We start from the raw sequence: 18068 nt of genomic DNA, 5'->3' as shown, positions 1-18068 counted from the left end.
ACCTACACACGGGGGTGACAACTCAGAAGATGTGACATAATTTTCCATGTTTAGGGGTGATGCCATTTTACAAGGGCATAAATGAAACAAGAAACGACGGGGGACATCAACGATGCAAGTGTACAATGCCAACGAAAATTCAATCATTTATTCTCATGACGATAGCATCGAAACCAACAATTCATAAGGATTTGGTAGGCCCTGTTCTAAGCATATGAGACCCATCAACTAAGTGCAAAACTGAATCACAAACATGACTGTTTTTAGTGTGCAACTTAAACTTTCCAAAATGCTCTTTTGACGTGGTAGCCATGCTACACCTTGTATGGTAACAGGAAGGCATTCTTAAACGTGACACTTCTTTTATATCAAAGAAGGAACACAGTATTGCTCATTTAAAAAGTTAAACTAATCCCATGTTACCAAAGCTAGATTCAAATTAAAGCCCCCTCAATCTTACCTTATTGGCCAATGGCTACTCCTGCACAAATTGGAGAATCAACTACCCCATATGAAGTTAAATGTTTTACTGCAAGTACTTTTGAAACCAATGAATCATATCGAGATGTGCTGCCTCTGCTTGCTTGACAACTTCCACATCATTCAGATCATACCGTACAGTCCAGCCATGTTCGACTCCAGGGTAAACCTTTACAAAATGTTCAACCTGTAGGGATGACATTAAAACACATCATTAAAAGAACAGACGTTAAAAAATAAGTATATACCAACAATTCCAATAAAGTTTAGCCGAACTCTAGATGACTTTTCTTCATGCAATGAGCATTCCAGAGGCCAAAAAGGAAAGCTTCAGGACCCCTGCTTCGCTTGCGAGAACTGTTTTAAACTCTTCAACCAATGCAACTGGCGTCAGCCTATCTATTTCAGCTGCTAAAATTGCAATGGGCGCTTGGACAGCTGCAAAGAAAAACCCTGATAAGTGATATAGTCCCTACTTTGTCCCAAAAAGAAGTTATTTGATCTATCAAATGGATAGCCAAAGCAGGACACATTTAAATCCTAAAACCCACATTATTGAAACATAAGCTCAGCCTCTGTTCTACCCTCCCTTTGATGTTTCATATCTTCCCAATTATTCTCTGTCCAATCATAAAGCTCACCTTTAATATCTTCAATTGTAACTCGAGAGGGATGAAAAATAACAACTGCCTTGATGTTACTCCCTTTAGAGGTGATAACGACTTTGGCTATAACCCTCATGTCAACCATTTAGGCATGTCAGTAAAGAAGATCAACCAAGCCTTTCAGAAAGCTGGAGATAGAAAACTGGTAACAAATCATCTGCAATAAGTCTTATACCTCCCCAACAAAAGCCTGCAACCCCAATCGATGTCACTCCCTTGTTTTGTAAAGCCTTCGTAATTTTCTTAAGATCCTCCCTTGGTTTCTGAATGTCACAAACAATCAGATTTCTTTGACTTTTAGCTGCACAAACAAAATCCCAAGGCTGTCAAATTCAACATAGCAGGTGGAGGGCAACCATACCCCCTCTGGATCATGTTTAGCAATCCATTGTTGATGGTCCGGTGATGCAAGGTCATAGGAATCACCGTATAGAAGATCTGGCACTACCACTACAAAGCCAGCTTCTGCAACCTTGTCTGCAAGCTTCCTGTCAGTGCCATACATTCAAGAAGGCTCACTAACCAAGGTACGTATCAACTCATAGCATTGCTCATTTTAGGCCATTAGAAATAGAACACCAGGACTAACCTACATGTCAGAGCAGTGTGGTGCTTAGGTCCTACCTTACCACAACAATTGACTCTGAACTTTAGAAACAGAAGTGACAATCTTTCCAACTGAAACTGCATCAGAAATAACACATAGCTCACATTGACATAGCATCCCCAAACTGTAAGCTTAGAGAAAGGACAGTAAACCAAGTAAGGTCAACCTCCCCCACCAGGGTTGGTTACCTGGAGTGTTTCTATCCTTTATTCCAAAATAGGAGGCACAAAATGGTAGTGGTAGTTCAAACTCTTAGAAGGGGACTACACTTAGAGGACCCAGTAACCATGGCAGACAGGATATATACAATTTATGCTCCGAAAGTGACCCCTTGAGCAACATTCTCAGCAACAAATGGAGAAAAAGGAAGAACAAGAGCGATGGGCCTTTACATTCTAGATAATCTTGACAAATGAGGTACCTGAAAAGATGTATCCTCGTATGGCTGTTTCATAATCAGGCTGTGTAGACTAATGCTGGAGGTCACAGAGAAGGAAGATATAATGGGTTTTGCAAAAGATGCCCTGGTTCAAGAGAGAATATCTTTAGAAAGGTCTGGAAAGCAGTCAAATTTTATACAGGGGTGCAATGCAATTGGGATGTTTGCTTGTTAGGGGAAAGCAGGGGAATGCTAAAAAAAACTGGGTAGCCATATGAGATTTAGCTCTATTGGTCATTTGGATCGCTAGAAACAATTACCAGCTCAACGATATTCACCGATCTTGCGCATGGTTGGACTTGGTGGTTCTCCAAAAGAAATTATTTTCACAGGAAAAATCAAGCCACCCATAACAACTTGCACCAGCAGGATAGAAAGCGGAGCATTCCCTCGCACTCACCTCTTCTTACCTCTTGCACTCTTTTCACCAAGGGCAGTGTCAACGATGCAGCATTGAAACTCCATAATGGCCGAGTAAAAGATCATGGGGGATTACATACAAGATATACACCCTAGCCTCAATCTTGGGAAAGCTCTTAAATGATGCAGTCTTACTTGGCTTTTAACACACCTAGACTCTCAATATCATCGCACCCATTCATAAGGTAGGGGAATCCATGAGCACGGAAAACTACATGTCATGTCTAAGATATATGCATGTGTACTTGACACACAGGTCAGGCGATTCACAGAGATGCAAGGACTCAAGGTAGAGGGGCAAGCCAAATTTTCGGCGTGACCACGAGACCATTCACACTCATGAGTGTCACAGTCTTGAGGCCAAAAGCCATAGAGGCAGAGGGTCTATTGTTGCTTTATGTATTTTCGCAAAGCCTTTGATACAGTATCGAGAGCATGCCTTATTAGACGACTACAAGAGCTGGCTTACGACTAGGTGGTATGGTACTCTACGACAAGGGCTGGATGGACACAGGAGATCATGAGCACTATTGGGGTCAAACAACATTGCTCATTATCACCAACCTTGTTTGGCCTCTACATAGATGAGCTCAAGACCTTTATGAAGACACTAGAGGGGGCTAGATGCTCTCTCGTCGGTTCCCTGTCTCAGATCCTGGTATATGCAGATGACATGGTGTTATTATCTTCTTTTGCAGAGAGCCTTGAGCCCTAACCCTAAGGGGTTCACATGTGTATCTTCATGTTCATGTTCAATACAACTTAGTGTATAGGTAGCTATATCATGTGCACTCCTCTCTCTCTCTCTCCCTCTCTCAATTCTGCTATCATAGGATGCCTAGATCTTTGAAGATCAATGTTTAAAACTCTAAAACTTGGTGTAATGAGGGTTTAGAAAGGGAGAACTTCCCTTTAATCTGCCTATAATAATGATTTATTTTTAGAGATACTCAATTTGAAATAGCCCAAGAAGTTTTATAGAGAAACAATTCAAGTATGGTATACATCCAAAGGACTCACTCTATCCTCAATATTCCCAATTGTACACGTCGTTATAAGAAATAATACTTAAACTATTATTGGATTCAAACATTGTAAAAGGAAAATGAACAGTTGACACCTAGACGCGTTATTGGCGTTCTGTGAGTCACATGATTTGAGGGGCAACCTTGGTAAGACCAAGGTTGTTATCTTCAATAGGAGCTATGCATAAAGAGTAGTTCACATTTGATGGATCACTCGATGATATTGTTTCATGATACACATACTTAGGAGTTCTCTTCTCTGACACAATTAGCATGATCAGACCGGCGATGCAGGCCTGTTTGAGCAGAGAATATGCTTCATTAGCCTAATTGGAGAGACAATGCTTCCACTCACACTTTTAGGACCCTCAAACCAAGGGCTCTCCTTTTCGACTCCTTGGTCCGGCCAATAGGCATATATGGTAGTCCTTGTTGGGGGCCGGGTCACTGGGCTAGGGTAGAGCGGTTCCAGGTTCTCCTGTTATCACAGATGATCCGTAGCACGCCCTTAGTTCCCCACCAGATCATTCTAGCTCAGTTTGAGGCATCTTTGTTGCGGCTTGATGCACCACGTCACAGAGTACGGCTCCTGCACCTCATGGAGACGTAGACTACCATGGCTAGCACCATTCTCCTCTATTTCCCTAGCAATTGAAAGTGATTAGAGATGCTGATATGCAAGCACATGTAGGTGGTCTGAGGGATTAGGGCTCCACATGGATAGATCCCCCCCTTCCAATACAACATCGAGGCTCACCCTTTAGAATATCACAAGGTCAACTAGGTCATCCGAGGGGACCTCGTACAGCTACACGCATTGGTAGGCACCTAGTGAACTTCTAGTGAAGCTCAGGTTCTACAGAGATCATTGCTTGCGCATCTCGTAGGAGGGCCTCATTGATCTGCCAAGGGATATCCATACCCATCTCCCACATTCACTAAGGACCTTTATTGGATAGCTCTATGTTTCATCACACCGACTCCGGATTGAGAGTGGACGAGTTGAGGGAGTACCCATGGAGAGCTACATCCGCACCTCATGTGATCGACAGGAGATTGAGCTAGAGGATGCTGTGAGGAAGAGATCTAGAGTGATCGACATGTCATGTCTAAGATATATGCATCTGTACTTGACACACAGGTCAGACATTCTGCGAGAAGATGGCGACACTGCTGTGGTTGGTGATGCTGAAAACTGTTTGGATCAACACACGAGGCCCCAGAATCGAAAAAGGGGACGGTAATGCCGACGATGTATGACACACGGGAATACATATTCCACCACTTTGTTGCTTGCGCGTCAACTAGGAAAGTCTGGAAGAGAGTCCAAATGCAAATAGGAGAGCCTATCAACTGGAAGGCAATTTTGTTCGGAGATGCCGCTAAAATCACGTTGGGCATTGGAACGAGCGCATGCACTATGGTTTGTATGGATTGCCAGGAATGATTTTCAATTTAATGATAAGATTACTGATGCAGAATTTCTCTTTGTTGAACAGTTAGTAGGCCTCGAAGATTTATGACAACGACCTTGCGTAGTTCTTTGTTGAAATCATGAACCACGAGCTAGAGCATCGTCAGAATTTTAACCAAGAATGCCACTTCAACGGTTCTATTTACTATGAGGCTGACTCTGAGATGGACTGAAGTAGCTTCACGCTTTCTTCTTAGTTGTTTTGAGATACGCAGAAATGCGGTTTTGTGGTGATCCATCAATGTATATCCCTTGAACTATTTATAATATAAACCATTTTTTTCTCAAAAAAAAAAGAGAGGAGCACATGGGAGGCCCTACTCATATGGTGACCTATGGCCTACTCGACTTTCTTCTCACCCGTCCCTCTCAGTCAGCCATCTCTCCCACATCTTACTGGGATCATCTCATCCATGCCTTAGTCACTCTCTCCCGCATCCTATTGGGATCCTCTCATCCATGTCTCAGCCATCGTCATTTATTTCCCAGCTCGCTCAATCACCACCTACCATCTTGTACCCTAGCCTTTTCAGTTTTAGCTAGAGCGAGGACCAGCTAACCCACCAAACACATGGGAGGCCCTACTCATAAAGGTACACAATATATGAGCACAAGAGGTGTCACTTCGCACAAGCGCAAGCCAGCTACACCCAGGAGCTAGCTTGTGTTATACAGGAGCAACCTCGCTTTATTCAAGAGCAAGCTAGCCTTATCCAGGGGCTCAGACATGACATTTCGCAGCTCCGAGAGTTGTTCACCTCCATCCGTACAGTCCTAGGGAGTACACCAGTTGTTGAGGCATAGACTGCGAGCATGCAAGGAGACCGCTAGATGGGTGGATGTGGCTAAATGGGAACTAGCCAAGGCAACAGTTTCTGCCCCTCTCATGGAGCAGCTGCAGAGAGCCAGTAAGGCTCTCAACATCAGAGTTCATGGCATCCCACACACCGAGAGTACACCGATGAGTGATGCAGCTAGATTTGTGGCCACTACTCTAGGGGTATCAGAGCATGGGATCGAGAGGGCCTGGCAAGTGGGGAGAGACCCCAACCGAGAGCAGCCCCTCATCATACGATTTCATGTTGCACAGGTGCGACTAGCAGCATTACGACGTAGATCAATCCTATGAGACCATCCATCAATCTCCATGGATGAGGATCTCACTCCCCTACAGACAAAGGAGAGACACACTTTGATACAACAGTGGGATTAGTTTTAAAAAGACAGGAAGTGGGTGGTAGTATGAGATGGACGACTCCTTAAATGCCCCCGTCGGGCATATTGCATCTGTCCCATATAGGGGGATAGAATCTGTGGGACTCAGACATCCGAGACCCTGTCCTGCACCATTTGGAGCTGTAATGGTACCTTATGGTCAGAACCACTTCTTGGAATCTTATATAGGTTGTGACATAGTGTTCTATACAGAGACACATCAGAGTCCAAAGCGGCCTCTACCAGTAGTCAATGGTTATACTTGGGAGGCTGCTTACAGAGATGAGATGAGGTACACTTGAGGAGTACGAGGGTCTAGTGGAGTAGTGGTTCTCTACAAGTCTTCTCTTTTGGGGCCATCTCAGTAGAGAAGAGAGACTCACACTCTAGGTTTCTCTGGATCCAGATTCGACACACGGAAAGCCAAGATTTGTTCATTGCAGTATGCTAGTTTCCCCTTGAGACCTCACACTTTGCCTGAGATACTCGAGGAGAGACCGAGACATCACTATACGCAGCTATCTATCAAGACCGTTGATTTCTCGAGCCGCGGGGAAGTCCTCTAGGTTGGGGACTCCAACGTGAGGATAGGGGCACGTTAGGTATCACTCCTTGACTTCAGAGATGATTCTATTATGTTACCAGACATTGACCTAGAGGATGCAGGTTTGCTGCGAGTCTCAGTCGACACCTATCATATCTTAGGGGCAAGCATTGTTAGATCTCGGCAGGATTCATGATCTCATTATTTATGATGGTCTATATAGATGACCTTTTTTGGGTGTCTTTACTTGCTTTCCTCACGGTGGAGGCTCCAACATTGTTGATCACATCATGGGATCCCTTGTCTTTGCCTCTTGTATCAATGACTTCTCTATCGCACCACTCCCTCTTGGGGCTGACCACACCTACCTCCTCTTCCGTATCTCCATACCTCACCTTGCAGTACCCTTCACTCCTCTGATCATTCACAGCACTTATCAGAACATACATTTTGATCGTAGTCTCTCACCTTGTTAGTCAGCCCGCCTTTATATGCTCCTCACATATATTGACTTTATACCCCTACTAGAGGATGCTGCCCTGATCACCCGCTCACTTGATGAGACTGCACTTCACGCCGTTACTCGCTCTACTCGCCCACCACCACTTGGGACCATCCCTTGCAATAGCCAGTATGATGAAGAGTGTAAGGCTTTGCACTGCCAAGTCAGATTCAAAACCAAACATAGCCTTTTGACTGGACCTAAAACGATACACGAGTATTGTTGGTTCATCGGAAGAAACATGAATTTATCTGCCAAAATGAGGAGGAATTACTAAACACTTTGTTTAGTAACAACTCCAAATACTTTTGGCAAAGATTTCTAGAGAGACAGTCCCCTTCACCTCTCACTGACACTAAGGTTTGGTATAATATGCATGCACACTATATGATGAGCCAATTCTTGACCTTTCACACATACCTCATCCTACTTCCTGTATAGTCTTCACTAAGGGGGGTGTTAAGGACACTGTGATGAAGCTTCATAACGGCCGAGAGAAAGATCATGAGGGTATATGCACTTAATTCATTGCATATGGGATCAACATACTTGCCCCGATCTTAGCAAATCTCTTTAATGAAGCGGTTTGCCTTGGCTTCCCACGTACTTGGACTCTTATTATTATCTCACCCATCCACAAGGCAGGGGATTCCATGAGCCTAGCAAACTACATGACCATTATGATTGGGTGTCATGTCCAAGATTTATGCGTCAGTGCTTGATTCTGAGATCAATTGATTCGCAAAGATGTGGGGGCTTAGAGGATATGGACAGGCCAAGATCATGGGACCATGGATCACATTCTCACTCTCAGATGTATTATTGAGGAGGCGAGGCATGGAGGCAGATGGTTTATTGTTGCTTTGTGGATTTTCGCAAAGCCTTTGACATAGTTTCGAGAGCCTGCCTCATCATGCATTTGCAGGACTTGGGTTATGATCGAGACATTATCTGGGCCGTCATGGCACTTTACAAGAGAGTCACAGGCAAAGTTCGGATAAGATTTGGATGGACATATGAGATTTTGAGTATGATTGGGATCACAAGGGTGTCCTTTATCACCCACCTTGTTTGGCCTCTACATTGATGAGCTTGAGACAGTCATGCAGACACTAGGGAGGGCTGGATGTCTCTTGCTAGGGACTCTGATTCAGATATCTTTATATAGATGATGTGGTACTCCTATCATCCTCAGTAGAGGGCCTCTAGAGGCACTTAGATGCACTACAGTCTTTTTGTGCATCACATGATTTGAAGGTCAACCTTGGTGAAACTAAGGTCATAATCTTCAGTACATCTCGAGTCACGATGCATTGGGAGCCGTTTACTTTTGACGAGTCACCGATTGAGATTGTTTCATCATACACCTACTTAAGGGATATCTTTTTTGACACCGGCGATGCCGGCTCGCCTGAGCAGAGGATATGCCTAGTTGGCCAAATTGGAGAGGAAGTTCTTCCGTTCATATTTTCACGACCCTCAGACCAAATGCCTACTCTTTGACTCCTTAGTTCGATGAACGGGGATGTATGGCAGCCCTTGTTGGGGGCTGGGCGTATCAGATTCTGAGTGGGCTCATGTGGAGTGACTACATGTTCTTATGCTATCATGGATGATTCGCAGTAAGCCATCAATTCCTCACTAGATCATCCAGGCTGAGTTGATCTTCACCATTGCAGCTTGATGCAGCATTTCAGGTCATCACCTACTTACATCGAGTCAGGGCATACAGAGATCACACCTCTGGACGCAACAGATTAGACTATGGGGGGACTTCATTCCAAGGGGCAACATATCTAGGATGATCAGGTGGGAGAAATCGATGGTGATTCTCATAGATGACCTTATTCAAGTCCTCTGGCTGTGAAGAAACTAGCGAAGGACCACAAACAAGACATGCATGGGTTCACACGGTCCTTACCCAATCCAAGTCTAAAGTTCCTAGGTTCTTCCTTAAAGCTTGGCCACACGTCTTCAATATGCTTCCACGGAGGAGTGTCTACGGGAGATCTCCACTTGCCATTTGTTGATCAATGGGAGGAATGCCATGACATGAGCTCTGCAATGGATTTGCACTTGAACATATGTTGGATGTGAGGGATTATGGGAAAATGTCGTAGAACCTTACGAGGCACATCCAAATTTTTGAGATCTGCTCTATATCTTGCCTTGCCACAAGTAGGACACTCTCGAGCCTCCTTATGTGGTCCACAAAACAACATGCAATCATTGACACACGCATGGATGCGCTTGTAATCCAACCCTCCAAGAGAGGTCACATGCTGCCCCGCCATATCTCTTAAGGTCAGTAATTTATTCTCCCTTGAAAGCATTTTAGACTAATAGCCTGCACATGAAGACCATAAATGAGAAAAAGTATTCCAGTAATTGATCCAGTCGCATAAGTCACCATGTTTGCAAAATAGAAAGCTTACTTGAGTATTGCATTCAAACTTGCATTGCTCCATCCATAAATGGTCTGCAAGTTTAGTAACTCAAGGGAGGCACGTAGAAAAGAGAATGTGCACCCCTCAAATACTGGTGTCGATGCTGCAATAAAAAGATCGTCCTATTTCATGCTATCATCCCTACCTGAGGACTGATGGGCAAATAAATCTTGCACCATATCATTAAACAGCTCCTCCTCCACAGCCTCATGAGGTAATGGTGGAGGGCGACTATCACCATCACTCCATGCATCCATAACGGCCCCTTTTGAAATCCCACCTCATATCACCAATGCTTCACCTCCTCACAAGACGAGCAAGGGCAACATATGGCAAGTGTGGCACTGCATCCTGTATCAAATTAGAAAAGGATCATATATCAAACACTTGAACACCCATAGGTATCTCGATCAACCTCAACACTTTAACACTTACCATGGATACAATCACATCCCATTCTCCGTACTTTGAGATGTGACTGAATGTAATTCTACGTGCACGATACATGTTTCCTCAACATTGATCACACATACATTTGATTTTTGGCTCCAACCACATTTCTCGATGGTGGACACAGAGGGATTCATCATTACTGGAGGTACTTATTGAAGATGAAGACATCCTACAAATAATAACTCCTCAAAAAAAGTGTTAAAGCTTGCAAATTTAATCCCAAAACTATGTAGCACGTCTAAAAGCGTGTCTATTGGCACGTATTTACTATGAAATGCGTCTATAGGTGCGTCTAATACAAAGTGTAGACATGCCAATAGACGTGCTAACTCGTTTTTAAACCTACATTTTGCTCATTTCCTCACTCCGCTACGCTTGCTTTCCTTTCAACACCCACACCTAGCTCCAAGAGCAGCTCATCTCCAAGCGATTTACACCTCATTACCAAGCATACACATTCATCTCCAAGCATACAAGAGAAGAGGGTGAAGAAGGAAGCCACAAGAGAAGAAGGAGAAGAAGCTTTTGAGAAGAAAGAGAAGAAGCTTTCCATACCTCTATCCAACATAAGTCTCTTGTCAGTTGCTCTTCTCTCTCAATCTATGATGCTTCTTGTACTTGTGGAAAGTTGTTCTCTTCAGATTCATCCTTGTCGCATGCAAGAAAGAATGTTTTTGGGTACTTTTGTTCTTTTTGGGGTTGGGCGGTCTATCGTTGTAAAATTTTGTCAAGATTCATCTATCGGAGCGCATCTAACATTGTGTAAAACTATATTTTAAACTGTGCAACCATGCCTATAGACGCACTATTAGCCGCGTCTATAGATGCGCTACGATAGTTCTACTGTAGTTTTATAGTTCTTCTCCTTCTCCTCCTTCCCCTTCCCCTTCCCATCTCCCTTCTCCTTCCATTCTCCCTTCTCCTTCCATTCTTCCTTCTCTTTCTCCTCCCTTTCTTGATCCTTCCCTTCTCCTTTCCCTTGCATGCATGTTTAAGTCATTTTTATTTTATTTTTTTGGGCAGAAAAAAAGTTTGTGTTATATAAGAACATCATCATCATATATATTTATATTACATGTTCTTTAGCATAGAACAACCAGCCCCCATGGGGAGAGTTTCTTTATCAAAACTTTTCTAAGAGATAGTCTTGGAGTTGTCATAACAGTAGTAGCAACAGAATCAAAAAAGAGGAACATAGGAGTCATATGTATCATCTGTGTTGTCATCATTGAAGTAGTCAGAGTAGTTGAAGCTCTCTGAGTCCCTAGAGCTGTCAGAGTCATTTGTGGCAGCAGCCTAGGCTTCACAAGGTGAGTCTGGCTACCCTCTTCAATGCTGACCTCCAAGACCATACTCAAAGCTATTTTGGGATTGACAACACCGCACCTTTTGAAATCCCTACTGAGATTACTAATTTTCTTAAACAAGTCCCCCCCTTAAGTCGAATTTTCAATGCCTTAAGCATTCATGAGGAAATAAGGGATTGCATGCATGATGGAAATAAGGGATTGCATAAGGGAAATTGGACTGCAACATGAGGGCAAGATAAAGAGAGGGCATGCATGATGGAAATCACGGGATTGCATGAGGGAAATTGGGAAATTAGCATAACTCTTTTATATATCCATATGGAAAGAGAGCATGCATGATGGAAAACACCCCTCTTACTTCTTTCTTTCTTCTCTTCTCGTCTCTTCTCAACTCTTCTATCTTTCTTCTCTTCTCTTCTCTACTCTTCTTATCTTCAACCCTTCTTCTCTTCTCTTCTAATCTTGTTCTCTTCTTTTTTGCAATTCATCATGTGGCAAGAAAGCTCTTCAGATGTGGCCAAAAAGCTCTTCAGGAGCCTGGCCTGACCCTTGAGATGCCTTGTTACAACAGTTATATAACATTTTGGGGCACCCTCCCACTCCACAAGAGTTATATACATACATGACAAACCAAACCACCCCACACCCACACCACCTGAGATTACTCCTATGGAGTCAAGATAGTCCAGCAGGTGGTAGAGCCACCAGCGTTCTCCTCAATCATCAGGAGTCCCTTCTCCCCTATGGTTTGGAGTCCCTTCTCCCCTATGGTCTGGAGTCCCTTCTCCCCTACGGTCTGGAGTCCCTTCTCCCCTACGGTCTGGAGTCCCTTCTCCCCTGTAGCCAGTTAGGAGTCCCTTCTAGATCGTAGAGCAGCCAACATACTCCCGTGCAGTCAGGAACCTCTTCTCCAGAGATGAGTGCCCATCATAGTAGCTCATCTCACGACATGGCAGCAGGCGTAGTAGCAGGGAGAGCTCTGGCACAGGATGCATGGCACAGTGCTTTGGAGGCAGCATTGGGGGCGGGGAGGATTCATATGCAGACATGCCAGAGGGTGATGGTACGATCTTCTATGATATCTCAATGAGACGGGCAACATCTTGATGGGGGAAGGATATCATGGCCTTCATGTGCTCTGTAGTTCATAACAACTATAGAGATTGCTTTATTCAATTCAAAGAGTAGAAAAAAAATTTGGCTGATGATACCATCAATGCTATACGCTCCAAGTATCCCAATCCATCTAGTGTTGCGTTCATTGACAAATGGGCAAAATCAAAGATTACCATTATCCTTGCCAATAAGAGATCTTTTCTTAAGAGGCAGGCACTAGTAAAGATTGCCAAGAGAAAGGGAGGTCAACCACCAAGGGGCCAACTCCACACCGCTCATAAGCACGAGTGGAAGAAAGCGATGAAGGCAGTGAAAGCGGACCCCAGCCTGCAGCACGTGGAAGCACGACGGATCCAAATGGAGGGATATGGAAACATGCATTTTGGAGCAGGGGGTATTGCAGCATGGGAGGCCCAATTTGTAAGTATCGATCTCAAATTATATTGTGTTTATGTGGTTTATTAGGAGGTTGTTCCTTTGTACTAACCCCTCTACAAATTGTATCATCTTACAGCTTGATATCGTGGATAGATACCCTACTCCTGGCGAGACAGCCTACCATCATGGACATCACAGGTGACATACTTAGAGGCACTTCTATGATGAGGGGTTGATTACTAAGAAGCAGTATATCTGGGCTACTGGAGCGCCCTTGCAGGTATTTAAAAGTACTTTGAAAATGTCAATGTTGTAAATAAAGACTTGATTTTTCATACATTGATACATGTTGTCCCTTGTTTACAGGCTCCATGGGATATTGAGGAGGCAGAAGGCAAGGATATTGAGGAGGAAGAAGGCGATGAAGAAGGCAATGAAGATGGGAGCGAGGACGAGGATGCAACCGATTAGATGTAGAAGTATTGCTAGAATTAGTGCTAGCAATTATTTTTTGTACTTGAAGCCATTGGCTTGGATTCGTGCTATATGTATATATACTCCTCTTATTTTTTGTACTTAAAGCCATAGGTGGCTTGGCTTCTTGCTATATGTATATACAAGCACTTTTTGGCATTCAATTTTCTTGTGCAATGTTTTATCAATGAATGCTTTGTGATGTAAACGTTTTCTGTTAAAGATAGTGTAAATTGCACTATCCACATAGGGCATAGGGGCAAACCCTAACCCTAACCCTAAGGGATTCACATGTATATCTTCATGTTCATTGTCAATACACTAAGTGTATACGTAGCTATATCATGTGCACTCCTCTCTCTCTCCCTCTCTCACTTCCGCTATCATGGTAACAGAGCCGATGGTGCTTCACTCCCTTCGTGAGTGTCAAGCCCTCCTTCCGCAAGGCATCTTCCATTGAGAGAGATTTTCATTAGAGAGAGTGAAAGCCCTTGCTTCCATCAAGGCACGCAAGCCCTTGCTCTGTCAAGGCACAAGCCCTCTCATTGAGGCATCTTCATTCATCTTCAGCTCTCAATGTAGAGCTCTTCTCCACCTTGATTTTGCTTCAGAAACCTCCCAGATCTGATATCTGGAGCTCAAGATATGGTGTTGAGAAGATTCGTGGGTTTCCTTGAGTGTTCAATGAGAAAGAGACTCTGTTCTCTGATTTCCTGAGAGATTCTCTGTGCATTCCTTAAAGTATTGGGAATTCTGTAAGGTCTAAGAGCAGCTCGGTCGAGAGCTCCAAGTAGCAACAGTTCAATTGCAACGACCTACCTACGCTGCTCCAAAGCTGCAAGCCCGCACTCTCAAAGTCCACTACAGTCGACCCTAGCTCTAAGCTAGACACTAAATCAACTGCGCCACAGCTCCTATCAGCGACCTCCTATCGACTTACAACACCACCGAAATCTCATCGGCTTTGCCTTCCCCAGCGGGAACTAGCAAGCCCTCCGTGCAACGCCTTGCCTCCAACGACGAGCAAGCCTTACCTCTGCAAGGGGCTCTACTGTTGCCCCACTCAAGCTCGACTGCACATCTCTCTCTGACAGCTCCACGACTCAGCGCGTATGGGCACGCCTCCACGGATGGAGCAGTCTTACCATGAGCGCTCCTCAAGCATGTAATAGCTTACGACCCTCCTTCAATGAGCAAGCCGACTGTCTCACACAGCTTCTGCATGCAAACAGCAACCACGATCAGTTCCATCAACGCCTCAACACACTCCCACGGGCTCGACTCTCACTGACAACGTAGCTCGACGGACCTCCATCGGCATAACGACGACTCACAGTGCTCTCAACATTCTCAATGACTTGAATGGCGCACACGGCCCATGAAGCAGCTCCAGCGCTTCGCAACGGCCTCTTGACCCAGATGCTAGCTTCACCGAGGAGCCTCCAAATAGCAAGGCGCATCAATAGCTCACAACGACACTGCAACACCTCTCGCCCAACGCAGACCACACGCCCGCCTTCTTCAACATCGTCTTCAGTAAGCCGGACCTCCAAATGCCAAGCCGCCGTCTACCACAGCTTCAGCACAAACAACGGGCTCACAGCGGCTCCCTCTACAGCGCGACTAGTGCCTCACACTCCGTGATGGCCCCCACTGACCAGTGCCTCAAGCTCAATAAAGCCTGCCATCCTTGCAGTCCTTCTTAGGCGCTCAGAGGCCAGTGACACCAAAGCGAGCTCTAGGCTCCAGGTTTCCAACACCAATGTCCACGCTCAAACGGCTCATACGTAGCTATGCCTCCTTACCTCGATGGACCTCCAGCCGGCTCCACGGAACGACAGCCGAGCTCCAATGCTGACAAACATCCACCATCGACGACCCGGCTCCAACGCGACGATCGGCGATGAAATCTTCAGAGATTCCATCGCATCTTATCTCTCCCAGCTGGTCACCTACATCGACAAGCACATGGCACTCTTGCCACATCAGCAAGTTATCCGCCACATGGTAGATCCCTTCTGACACGTCAGCATACACGCACATAGGCCACGTCACTAGCAACAAGTAGTGCCACATTGTATGCTATCTGCAACCAAGTCATTGGACAACTCATTGACTAAACCATGGTCCAGTTTAGATAACCATGTGTTAGGGAGTTTGGTCAACTTATGCCACGTGGCAACCCTGCACAGGTGACACCTCATCATGTGCCTGCTAGTCATGCCTGTCTCTCCACAGGGACACTTTGTACTCTGCATGTGACAAAGCACAGTGCCACACAGGCCACAATGCCACATCACCCATCAATTTGGACCCCCTCCTTGGATAAAAAATTGGCCATTCTTCCAGGAGCCATAACTTTTGATTCAGGGGGAATTTGGAGGTGATCCAAAAAGCAAAAATTCTCGCCAGATCGCACTCTACGTGCTGATCACATTAGATTTTCCTTTTGACATTTCCATAGGTCAGCATCATTGATTCCTTATCATCGGAACCACCTCAAAATCCCTTACAGCGCATCCAGCACGTAAAATGAACGAACTAAAACTCATTTTGCGATTCGACGTGTAGTCTAGCTATAGACTAGCACTGGCATAGAGGAGATACAATTCCACCAAGCCAAGTGAGCCATTGCCGCATTACCCGATTAGTTGCCACTGACATCAATTCATGCGGTTCTATCATCGATGTACACATTTACACATGTGACACTAGTTCAGAACTCTTGGCATTTGAAAGTTCACCACACCAGTGTGACACTTGGCAAAGTTCTCCTCCTTAGATTCAGGATTGTTGCATACTTCTTGCACACACACATGCCACCCATGTAAAGTCACGCATTGTTGACTTTTTTTTTGGGGGGGGGGGGTAGAAAAAGTTTTTGTTATATCAGAATATCATCATCTTCATAAGTATTTACATGTTCTTTGGTAAAGAACAACCAGCCCCCATGGGGAGAGTTTCATCAAAACATTTTTGAAGTAAGACATAAATAGTAGCTGTCAGAGTAATTGAAACTATCTGAATCTCCAGAGCTGTCAATGTCATACATCTGCCTAGGCTTCACAAGGTGAGTCAGGTTCCTTTTTTACCTTTGTGGAGGGTACCTGATTAAGAAACTCAGTGATCTCAGCAGGGACTTCAAAGGGTGTGGAATTATCAATCCTAGAGCAGCTTTGAGTGTGTTCTTGTAAGTCAGCATTGAAGAGGGCAACCTCTGCTTGGAAAGTGTGGATCAATTCTATGATTTTCTTCTGGTCTTGTTCAGCCAGTTAACAAACAGTAAGTCAGCTTGCAAAATAACTCGATTAAACTGAAGATTATTCCTAGTTACCCATATAAACCAAAGAGCATGTGCTTTCAAGGGTGACCAAGTGTCCTATTTTATCCTTGAGGAGTCTCCAAGCAAGATGGCCTTCCAATTCACTGGCTCCCCTGTCTCCAGTTAGACTATTTTCCATACCTTTCTGGCCATTGGACAAGCCACAAAGAGATGGAAGATATCTTCATTGGTAGAGGGACAATTCATACATTTACCATTACCCTTCCCAATCCTGAGTCCTTTGATATTGATCCACACAGCTTTATGCAGTATGAGCCACATCAGGGCAGATAGTTTGTCTAGAATTGAAGGAGACCAGATGGCACAGAACTTGAATTTCCATTTCTCTTTGGAGTCATGAAGTTTCCACCTGTCTCATTAAGAACCCTACAGAGATCACCCATGTCCCTGCTTGGTGTGGGTATAGGGAAGAAAGAGGAACTTTCCACCAAGCTGAATTCCCTATTGTACACAAGGAAAGATCCCCCCTTCCATTGTTGGCTACCACTCCAAAGTTGTATTCTACTCATAACAAGTGACTGGCTTTTGTTGTTTAGACTAAACTCTCTCCTAATCTCTACCCAAGTTTTCCACCTTAGTTCTGTTTTGTTCCACAACTGCCCCCAGCTTTGCAAACCCTTTTTAAATAGAAGAGCTGCCTTGGCTATCTCTTCATCAGAAAGCATAGCTTCTTTGAAAATAATAGAAATCCAAATTGAGTCCAAGGTAATAAAGGCACCTTTACCTGAGAAGACAATTTGGCTTTTAATCCCTTCAAAAGCTATCCAAAGAGAGACCCAAAGCTGGTTGCCTTTAGGTTTACAGGGTTTTGGGTTACATATAGCTGACAGCATGGGGTAGTTTTTCCACTTGAGGACTCTGAGGGGTCTTAGGGAGCTGACATTCTTAAGGAATCTTCAATAGGGTTAAGGATTGCCTTTAAAATCCAGGTTAAGGAGAGTTTTAGAGCAGCTTGTTCTATGTCAATAACTCCTAATCCACCCTCCTGCTTGGGTTTGATACAGAAGTCGCACCTGAACTTGGGTATCTTGCCTCCCCACAAAAAAGATCTACAAGTTTTTATGAATCTATTAATTCCAGCTTTGGAGGGGGACCAAGCTGTGAGGTGGAAGATAACAATAGGATAAATGCAATGGTTAAGAATAGTTCTTCTTCCTGCCAGACTAGCCTAAAATC

The 18068-nt window shown here is 44.5% G+C and overlaps 1 protein-coding gene across 1 annotated transcript in view; it reads right to left on the bottom strand.

Annotated features, from left to right (window-relative positions):
* Nucleotides 1-313: 313 nt before the first annotated feature.
* LOC147885699 (endo-1,3;1,4-beta-D-glucanase-like) overlaps nt 314-18068 on the bottom strand; it is a 59311-nt gene continuing 41556 nt past the window's right edge. The window contains exons 3-7 of the mRNA XM_087396732.1: nt 1507-1633; nt 1321-1408; nt 1122-1208; nt 818-918; nt 314-667 (exon numbers count right to left, since the gene is read on the bottom strand). Of these exons, the coding sequence (XP_087252858.1) occupies nt 527-667; nt 818-918; nt 1122-1208; nt 1321-1408; nt 1507-1633 (544 nt within the window). The 3' untranslated portion in view covers nt 314-526. The remainder of the gene's footprint in view (nt 668-817; nt 919-1121; nt 1209-1320; nt 1409-1506; nt 1634-18068) is intronic.

Source organism: Dipteris shenzhenensis, chromosome 25 (genome assembly GCF_047967505.1).
Source record: "Dipteris shenzhenensis isolate YYH24624 ecotype China chromosome 25, Dip_SZ_1.0, whole genome shotgun sequence".
NCBI classification, from domain to species: domain Eukaryota; kingdom Viridiplantae; phylum Streptophyta; class Polypodiopsida; order Gleicheniales; family Dipteridaceae; genus Dipteris; species Dipteris shenzhenensis.
The sequence above is the reverse complement of the archived record's forward strand: the minus strand, read 5'-3'. Positions and strand labels throughout refer to the sequence as shown.